At 38.7% G+C, this 11,085-nt stretch overlaps 1 protein-coding gene across 1 annotated transcript; it reads left to right on the forward strand.

The window, feature by feature from the left end:
- Positions 1-378: 378 nt before the first annotated feature.
- LOC132796228 (farnesol dehydrogenase) lies at positions 379-2,490 on the forward strand. The gene is made up of 2 exons (XM_060807311.1): positions 379-1,008; positions 2,262-2,490. Exons 1-2 carry the CDS (start codon positions 433-435, stop codon positions 2,427-2,429), a joined length of 744 nt encoding a protein of 247 aa, XP_060663294.1. The 5' UTR covers positions 379-432; the 3' UTR covers positions 2,430-2,490.
- The last annotated feature ends 8,595 nt before the right edge of the window (positions 2,491-11,085 follow it).

The raw sequence follows: 11,085 nt of genomic DNA on the forward strand, positions 1-11,085 counted from the left end.
AAATATAAATAGAAATTGTGTGTGTGCAAATATGAACATGTGAACTTTAGCTGACCTCGAGAAGTGAATGAATGAGTGAAATTGACATGTGGCGAGACCCCGCTTGATAGAGAGGGAAACGAGAAAGGGGAACGGTGGCCCTTTGACCCAAAATAAACACACGAAATATTGATCAACAAAAAAGAAAAAGAAGACTGTCTAATTGCCTCAATGAGCAAGTGGCGAATTGAGTGCCAAGTTTGCTCGCTTAATTATTCAGTTCGCCGCAAGTTGTGAAAACTGCTCAAAAATTCTAAAGAGTTGCAGGCAGAGAAAGGGGGCAACTCGATAAGTAATAAAATGGCGCAAAACTTTGCGCATAACACGCAGTTGCAAAAACACAACGCTCCCGTTGACAACTCTCGAAAATCCAAATCCAAGTGAACTTCAAGCATGGAACGTTGGCAAGATCGCGTGGCTGTTGTTACGGGCGCCAGCTCAGGGATTGGCGCTGCCGTGGCCAAGGATCTGGTGCGTGCCGGACTCGTGGTCGTTGGCCTCGCACGCCGCGTGGAACGCATCGAAGCGCTGCGCGAACATCTGCCGGAGGAGCTGCAATCCCGACTGCATGCCATCAAATGCGATGTGGGCGAGGAGGCGTCGGTGGCCGCCGCCTTCGATTGGATTGAGGCGCAGCTGGGCGGCATCGATATACTGGTGAACAACGCGGGGCTGCTCTACTCCGGCCAACTGCTGACCATGGATGTGGAACAGCTGCAGCATGTGATGCAGGTGAATCTGATGGGCGTCATCTACTGCACGCAGCGCGCCTTTCGTTCGATGCAACAGCGTGAAGTGGGCGGTCATGTGGTGCTCATCAACAGCCTGACCGGACATCATATCATCAATCCGCCAGGCGATGAGCTGCAGTGCCTCAACATGTATCCGATAACGAAGCATGGCATCAGCGCATTACTCGAGGTGATGCGACAGGAACTCAACGGTTTCAAGACGCAGATCAAAGTGACGGTGAGTTGGTATTGAGATTGAGAGAGAGAGAATCAGTTTATACCCGCTGTCCATAAGGTAGAAGGTTATTATCACTTTGTGCCGGCAGGAAATGTATTTAACAGGCAGAAGAAGGCATCTTCGACCCCATAAAGTATTTCTATTTTTGACTAGCGTCAACTGCCGAAACGATCTAGCCATGTCCGTCTGTCTGTCCATTGTAGAAGTCATTTAAGAAATACTTCTTTATTGCAAGTAACGACTACTACAATCGGCTTTTTATACCCGCTACCCATAGGGTAGACGGGTATTATAACTTTGTGCCGGCAGAAAATGTATGTAACAGGTAGAAGGAGGCATCTCCGACCCTATAAAACATATATATTCTTGATCAGCGTCAACAGCCGAGACGATCTAGCCATGTCCGTCTGTGTGTCTGTGTGTCTGTCCGTCTGTCCGTATGAAACACTGGATCTCAGAGACTATAAGAGATAGAGCTATAATTTTTTTTCGACAGCATTTATTATGTTTGCACGCAGATCAAGTTTGTTTCAAATTTTTGCCACGCCCACTTCCGACCCCGCAAATAAAAAAAAATGGAATAACAAGCGTAATTTAAAAGCTAGAGTTGTGAATTTTTGGTATATATAATAATAACTATAGTAGTTATGATTCCTGAAAATTTGGTTGATCAGATAAAAATTGTGGATGTTATTAAAGAAATAGTTTTGTAAAGGCAAAAACGCCTACTTACTGGGGGTCTTAGTTGCTTTGGATGACAATCTGGTATATTGTGTCGTCTATGGTATACTATATCGATATACAAATAATACCATTTGGCATATTTTTGGTATTTTTGTAGTATAATTGGTATATTTTGAGAAAAATACGGCAATATATATTTTTTTTATTCAAAATGGGTAGCGGGTATCTCACAGTCGAGTACACTCGACTGTAGCTTTCTTACTTGTTGCTGTTATGGCTGACAATCCGGTATATTTTGAGCTCTATGGTGTATGCTAAATGAGGCCTTTGCTATATTTTCGGATTTTGCGGTATATTCTTCTGTATATTTTAGAATATTACCGCTATATCAATGTATCAATATACAAAATACAACCTTCAGTATATTTAAAGTCATTTACGGTATATTATTTAGTATATTTTAAGAAATATACCGCAAAATTTAGCTTTCATTAAAATGTGAAGCGGGTATCTCACAGCCGAGCACACTCGACTGTAGCTTTCTTACTCGTTATTCTTTTCCTTTTTAGAGCATCAGTCCTGGTGTCACCAACACCGAGATTCTGCCCGGTGGTTACAATGCGCTGCCCATGCTGCAGCCCGAAGACATTTCGGCGGGCATCTTGTATGCGATTGGCACCCCACCGCATGTCCAAGTGCATCAGCTGACCATCAAGCCCATTGGCGAGCCGTTCTAAGTAGCCTCTATTAAATGCGGGCGTGGTCTCAGTCTCAACTGCTAAGAAAATTGCGTTCTTATTCTTTTGCCAAGCAAGGGGGAGTTGGGCTTTGGTGTTGGGGTTGGGGGCACTTCCGGCATGGCTGCCAGGCATGCCAAAATACGAAAATAAGTTAACATTAGCTTGACATGCCGTCGCGTCGCAGTAGTTGCAACCGCCCCGAAGCGATCCCGGACCCGGAACAGGTGGCGTCCGCATCCGTTTCCGTGCTTCTCTTGCTTCCAGATGCCGTTGCTGCTGCGTCTGTCAATATTGAAAGCGTGCGCATTTGACATAAAATGTAATATAGTCAAAGCCACACACACACACCCACACACACACACACACACACACTTGTATGCTTGTGCACTGCAGACTGACAAAGATGCTGCAACAGCTCTGGCACTTTTATGCAAAGAAGCTGCTGACTGCTGCCGCATGCCACACGCTGAGAACAGTTGGCGCAACTCAACAGCAATATTTAAAGGCATGCATTTCGTTCGATTTTGAATTTTAAAATATTATATAATTTTAATTTAAATATTACTAAATAACTTTTAGTGTTTTTAAGTTGAGCTTTATTTATTTTTGTTATCTTTATAAACTTAGCGTTGTCAATTTGTTTAATTTCATTTTATTTTATATATTGAACCCATTTTGATCATTACATTCAAATTTGAAGATTAGTGTGCTACTTAAAGTGGTTTGATAAGATCATTTAATTTTAATTATTATTCAATATTTTGTAGCCATATTTAGCTTTATTATAAGTAGTTTTAATTTAACTCTTTTCGATTGTCATATACATTTTATTATAGGTACTTTTTTAAATATATTTTTCTTTTTTTATTAAATCTTGTTCAATGTAGATTTTAGAAAAATTATTTTATTAAATATTTTGTTGACATTTATCAGCATTTATTTAACACATGATTTATTTGTATTATGAATATTTCGTCCGATAGCTCGACATTTTTTTTAGGAATCAGTTTAAATATTATTAATTATTTTTGTTTATATGATATTTGTTTTTTATTAATTTGCATTTTATTTAATTGCATTTTATTAGTTTATTTCTTAGAATTATTTTTTTATATTTTAGTGTTGAGTTTACTATTTTCTGTATGTTTTCATTGTCAGTTTGCTACGCAGTTTGTTCACTGTAATATGAGTATTTATTATTGCTCAGAAATTTTTGATGGGCTTAGATATTATTAATTTTATTGGTCTACTAACTTGGCTATATTATGATTTTTTTTATTGATCTTATATTAATTTTTCTTTGCTGTGCAATTCCACTAACATTTCATTTCTTTTGTTTATAGGCAAGTATACATTATCTATTTTTGTTATTATTTTCTGTATATATAGTTTCTTTTTGATATTAATTATTTCTTATATTGTTTTGTTAACATTTTTGTTAATGTATGACGTTAATTTATGTTGTCTAATTTTTTCAAAATATGCATAGTTGATTGTCTGTCTGGCATTTTGTTGCAGTGCATTTTACATTTGCCTCGTATTTTGCATTTCATTTTGGGATTTTTAACTGGCGTACACGTGGCGGCTGCAGTTACTACCTGCATGCCACACCCAGCGACAGTACGACAGTCTAAGCCAGAAAACTTTTATGACTTGCCTGTGAACAGCAGCAGCAGCAGCAGCAACAGCCGAAGCAGCGAAAACTGCGGCAATATCAGTAATGGGCATGTTGGAGTAACGGGCAACTTGCAACAGCAACAGCAACAGCAACAGCCATAGCAGCGGCTGTGGCAACAAGGAGCTGCGTTGTGGCATCACTCGCGTCACGCCAAGTTGTCAATGTTGCATATAAACACGGCGTTGTCAATGTTGCTGCTGCTGTGCGTGTGTATTTGCAATGGGGGGAGGAGGAGGAGACTGGTGGCAAGTTTGAAGAGCCAAGAGTCGATGCCTTGGCATCCCTGGCGCCGGCAGCTCGTTTACTTGTCTGTTTCAGTGGCAGCTTGAAATAGCTAATAATGTCGCACAACCAAAATGGTTGCCCCTGCAGGCGACACATTTGCAACCAGCACCAGCAACAGCAACAGCAACAGCGACAGCGACCAGCCAAGTTGTCGACTGTCAACTCTAGATTTTGCCTCTTTGCACTTGCAGCTTGCAAGGATCGTCGCCAAATAAGGTTAGATGGATAGATGGATGGATGGATGGATGGATGGATTTTGCGTAGCTGCACTTTAAACGTTTAGCCAAAGTGACGTTGCTTTAAAGTTTGCTTGGGTGGCAAGCAGCGAAGCGTTCAGGCGGCAATCGTTTTGACCTTCAGCGTTAAACGTTTCAATAAACACCTTGTATTATTTGTTGTGTAGTATTTTCGGGAAAGTGAACGAAGGCAGCAAACACAACACCGCAGTTCGGACAGCTTCCGTTCATGTTCCATTTCCGTTTCCTCATCAGCGAAAGTTACCTCCCCACGCCCCCCCTCCTCTGTTATCGCTGCCGGGCAACTAGCAAAAATTTATTTAGTACTCGACACTTGAACTTTTCCTTTTTATGCGCCACTCTTTGTGGCAGCAGCAAGGAGCAGGAGCACCCAGAGAAAAAGAAAAGAAAGTCTGGGACGGGGCAAGTCAACATTTTTGCGTGGATTTATTGCTGGGCAGTTTTGTAAATTTGTTTTAAATTGTTGTTAAATATCCACGCAAAGTTGACGACGAAACGAATTAAACTCGACAGCAGCTGCAGCAGGTACTAAAACCATTTAAGAATTATAATATAAATATTTTTTACTTATTATTACTTTGGATGCAAGAATTTTTCATCAAATTTCACTAAGCTTATTGCCACTTCAGTTCGAATAGCTGACCTGGCTCATAAGAGCCATAAAGTATGCTGCGCAAAAAACGCAAAAATCACCCAAGAGAGTGAGATGGTCAGCAAGGAAAGAAAACCGAGAGAGACAGAAGATGCTCGTGACTGCTGTTGCTTCTAATTTTGTTCGGCAAATGTTGTTGGCCTGGAGGGCGTGGCGTGGCATGGCGCATTGGCCGCGTGCTCAAAATTTGCATTGAAATTGGCCGCGCTGTCGCCTTTGGCCTGATTACCGCTAATCAGCATGCGTACGATGACCGTGCCATTAATTTGTTTGGCCTTTCCCTACTCTAGCATCTCCGACTGACCGTAATGGGGTATGCCAGACTAAAGCTGAATATTTAATATTGATAATATAGAATTTGTTCTAGGATCTGCAATCATTATCGGACGTATAATTCTATTTCTGTCGAGTATTGTTTATATTTGATATGAAAACTTATTGACAATTGCTTTCTATAAACTATTTATATAAGCTTCGTATGTGCTCTTCATAGTCTAAATACTTTGTTAGGATTCGCAATCTTCTGCACATACATATATAAAATTATATTTCCTCTGGTTATTTTCTTTATTCATTATTTCATTGGGATAATGTTTGATCTTAATATTTCAAATTCTTTAATCTTTTCGTATAGTTACGTATTTTAATTGTTAAAGTATTGGGCTCAGAATTTTTCTCAACATTGGATTATAAAACAAATTAATATACAAATTTTAAGTTCAGTTAAACAATCTTTTTTTTTTAAGCTTCAATTTTGCACTTGATTATAAAATATTTCAAAATGTAATATGCATCTTTATTAGATATATTTCATTATTTTTATTACAAACTATTTGAACGACATTAAGCATGCTGACTCAAGAGAGTCAATAAATAAATCAACTTTCGATAAGTTTATTCATTTATAAGGTGTCGCCGCTAATCTCATCACGAGCTAATTATGTAACTTGAAAGGAGTAAAACCGCGCTTCTTCTGTCTCTTGCTCTCTGTGTATGTGAATTGCTTGCAAAGAGTATCTCGTTAAGACTCAGCACGCTTGTTTATGGTAAACCGGGCGGGCGGGAGGGGGGGGCGGAGGATAAAAGGTGGCGGAAGGTGTCATTGGGGAGCGAATCCTGATTGATTTGCGGCGACGTTTTTCGGTTAGGTTGTCTAATTAGCATAACGCTGACAGCTTTTAATAAGTCGCTGTGAGCAGCAGGTGCTGCAAATGCGTAGCTTAAGCCTCTTGCTACTTGCCGCTTTGCGCCTTTTGCGTCTCGCACCTCGCGAATGCAGTTCGCTGTGTTGTAGTGTAGTTGCTTTTAATTAAAACTTCAATTGGAGCAGGTGAGGCAGCTGCGTGACTCAATCCGCAATCCACAATCCGCAATCCGCAATCCTCAATCACGCGGCGCACATCTCCGCTGAAAATCTAATTAAACAGCCTCGTAGACGTTACGCCCAATAAACATGACAGTGGGTAGAGCGTTCTATTCAAATATACTATATATGTATATTCTTTATATAGCTGTCATATCAAGCTAGACATTATCCGGCTTCGTTCGCTGCACTTTTCTGAGCTTCTCTAAAGGCAACTACAATTTAAAAGAGCGCTTCAATTTGAATTCTAATTCCTATTAAATATCGCATTGATTAATGATAGTGTTTAAAACGGATGGTTAACAGATGTGATCAGTAGACGCGCAGTGGCTGACAATGGTAAGCTTGATGAATTGAATTATTAAGTAAGAAAGTAATAAATTTTTAGTGAAAGAGAGGAGTATAAATTAATCTAGTAAGAAAGTAAGAAATAGTGCGGCAGTAATATTAAAATATACTAGATTAATATACCGTAAAAATACTAAAGATATATCAGACCCCTATTATGTATACCGATATAGTTCTACATTCAAAATACACCACAAAGTGCAAAATATACCGAAGCAACTTAGAGTAAGAAACTTACAAAACGACACAAATTTAGCCGTGTTTTTCACTCGATAGTTAATTCGTTAATAGTGGATTTCCTTTTAATAAAACTAAATTTCGCCTTATTTATAAAGGATATTTTATGAAATTTTCATTTGGTCACACAAAATTAGCTGACTGGGCAGAAGCGATTGCTTTGCCTAAGTTCTGAAGCCTTAAGATTGATCAAATCTTGCTCGGAAAGAAGCGCTTGTTGTGACTCTGTTTTGAAGCTTTGATCACATGTTGCACGGAATAAGGAGTAAGTGCTAACAATGTTTGTGAGAACAGAAGAGTTGTGTTAAGAAAGGTCCAACACTTTGTCACATTGTCAATTAATATTTAACAATCTTGCACGGAATGAAGAGTGAGTGCTAACAATGTTTGTGAGAACAGCAGAGTTGTGTTAAGAAAGGTCCAACAATTTGTCACATTGGCAATTAATAAACAACAATAATTGAATAACACACATTGTCATGAGACTCGACATGCGAGCACATGCAACAACGTAACGTTGCAAAGCTCGAGTTATTCTATGCACTTATCTGCATGCTTTGGCTTATCTGCGGCTAACAAAAAAAGGGGCAGTGAAATGCTGCAACATTGAGGCGTCACTTTGCTGCGTGCTGTAGAATGCTGCAGGCAGCACAGACGAACGGACAGCAGACAACGTGGACAACGCGACTCTGTGGCAGCCGCTTAACTTACACAATTTCCGCAGTGCTTTCTCTACGTTTTTCCGCTTCCTGTTGCACCGAGAGTGTGCTGAGCTGAGCTGTGTTGTGCTGTGTGATGTGCTTTCTTTTGCTGCGTCGCCCCCATGCCAACTAATTATAAAGTTGGCAACGGAAACATTTACAAAACATTTAGCGAAAAATGCACATTTACCAGAAACGTGTGCGGACTGCGTAATAGAAGGCGAGAGCAGTTCCCTCTCTCTCTCACTCTCAGTCTCAGTGTTTATGGCCTACACTCTACACTCAACTAGCTAGCGAAATCAAAAGGGCCAAGGACCCGCCCATGCAGCCCATGGTCTGCTTACAACTCCACCTCGACACCGACACCGACGCCGACACAGACTCAGACTCAGACAGAAGCGGAGACGGAGACACGTTAAATGGCCAGCCGGGCATGCAAATGTCGCCGACGATGTCGACCACAAAACGAGCAGCGACGGGATGTCAGCCAGCTATGTGAGGCCTGCCTTCTCCCCTCTCCCTGAATGTGTGTGTTTGTGTGCGTGTGGGAGAGAGAGAGAGCCTTTTGGGAAAGACGAAAGAGGCCACAACTTCATTTTGGGCCAAACCGGCAGATAATAAATGTCAAGCCTGGAGAGACGTGGCCATTGTGGCTTATGGGCTTGAAACTTTTTAAACTTCATGCATTGCTGGATACGTAATCTCCGCATATGCACCATCTCGCTCACACACACTCTCTCGCTCTCTCTCGCTCACTCGCTGTCTGGATGGGCACGTATGTAGGTGCAGGAAATGCGGCATTTTGTTGAATTGAGCGGAAAAGTGCCGGTTTTCATTTATCGCTGCGGTTTTAAGCACCAGCTAAAGATCATAAAGCTAACGATCCCCCCTCCCGTTCCCGTTCCCGCTCCTGCTCCCACCCCTTGAGACAGTTCCGATTTCAATTAAAAATCAACAGTTTCGTGTGCGAAGTGCACACGTTAACTTGAAGATGCTCAAGTTGTTGCTTTAAGATATTTGGCATTTTCTTTCATTACTTAATGTCTATTGAATTGATATTAAAGTTTTTATAATCTCCGCTATCGTTTCTCGGACTAGACACAGAGACTACAAAAATCATATTGCCGAGATGTACAACAGTTGGTGTATATAAAAATCTTTTTAATTTTAATGTTAGCAGGATTTTTATCTGGTTTAGTTTTCTAATAAGCTTACATAGAGTATAGCTGCTATTTTTGTGCCGATCGCGATTGTCAATAAAATAGCCTAGATATTGCAATTTTTTGGGAATTTTAATAAATGTATATGACAGATTTCATAGAGCTATACTTAAAATACTTGAACTAATCCGATGTGGTACGTATATTAAAACAAAAACCACTCATTTAACTAATCTTCCATCTTATCTGATTATCCATTTTTTACTGTGAATGTATAAAATTCATATTGCTTGAATACACATATAATTCTTAAAATTGTAAATACATAAATTGTATTTTTAATCAATAAGAATTTGCAATGTTATTATTTTGCAGTATTTAAATTGAAAAGTAAGTTAGCTCATAGTAGACTTTAAGTAAATAAGTAATATTTCAAGCAAAAAAAAAAAAACATTTTCATTTCGATGTTGTTCAAAATATGATTTCTTTATTAATTTCAACATTTTTTGTAATTCTGCTTTCGCAACTGATCAACATTATTGTACGATAATTTTTCAGCACAATTTTTTAGTTAAACAAATTGGTTAGCTCTTCGTTGGATGGCAAACTTAAACCTCGCAGATAGAAAGCTCAGTCGTGCATTGACGCTCAAAGTAATATTTCCGCTGTGTAATGAACCCAAGCGAGATTTAAACAACTTTATTCGCAAAGCAATATACGTGCATATTTGTATGTAATAGGGTGGAGAAAGCGAGAAGGACATTTCTCTCGCCTTTGTTACCGACTAAGTTGTCCTTGACTAGAAGTGCTCAGCATAGGAAGTAGATACTAATGCTGCAAACATAGCAACCGGTAACAGTAACAGCAACAGCAAGAGCAACAGCAAGAGCAATAACAATATGGCCATATTATGGTAACCAGCATTTTTGCACCCATTAAATCTGTCAGGTAGAATCTGTGCAACGCCATGTAGTAGCCAGTTGCCAAATGCAGAAAGACCATTTGTTAAGACAACAACAATAATACTATAGTAATAACAACAGCTCTTCTCGACAGCAAAAATGGTTATTAAGCGTCTATAAAATATGGCCTTGCCATTGCCATATCAAATGAAAAGTGCTGTTTAATCGAGCAGGACATGTGCCGAGAGCAGGATGCGACGCACAAACATTTATATGCGCATACCTAAAGAGAGAAGTTCACAACATTTTCGGCAATATCATTTATATTCAATTTACATTCTAATGCAAGTGCGCTACTTCAAGTCTAAAAGCTTTTTTTTTATGGTAAAAAACTAGCTAATGTATTTCCGGTAGAAAGTATCTCGAAAATTATAGAAATCTTTTATTGTATGTGAGACGTGAAAAAACTTTCAAATATTATTGTGAGTTGTGATAATAGTTTCACTTATCAATGGCAAATAATTCGGGAAATTGAAGTTGTATCTAAGAATAATATTAATTTCTTTATGTAAATGTCTGAAAATCGAACTAAAAATAAAGCATGGGAAAACGTATTGAAGTTATTAATTATTTATTTATTTAAAAATCTTAAAATCTAACTAGAAATTAAGTATACAAATATAAATCAAATTTAGTCTCTAAGAATTCAAATTAAAATGTATTGGAAGTAAATAAATAACATAAAATAAAAATGATCTAAAATCATGAAAAATAAGTAAATAAAAAAATTATTTTAAATAAAATTCGAGTATAAATTGAAATAATAGAGAAAACTACAAAAAGAGTTGCTAATCTAAAATGAAGTTTTTCGGTATCCATTCGAAAAGATCTAATCGACAATCGATTCATTCGTAAAGTGATACAAAAAGAAGAACACGAATGAAATCCACTTCAGCAGCGGACCATCGAAGAGGGAAAGAATAGTACACATCATGCAATAAAGTATCGTTTAATAATAATCAAATTAACGATTGTGGTAACGATTGACATTCGGCTAGCGCGTTGTCGAA

The sequence above is a fragment of the Drosophila nasuta genome, chromosome X, assembly GCF_023558535.2.
Source record: "Drosophila nasuta strain 15112-1781.00 chromosome X, ASM2355853v1, whole genome shotgun sequence".
NCBI lineage: Eukaryota > Metazoa > Arthropoda > Insecta > Diptera > Drosophilidae > Drosophila > Drosophila nasuta.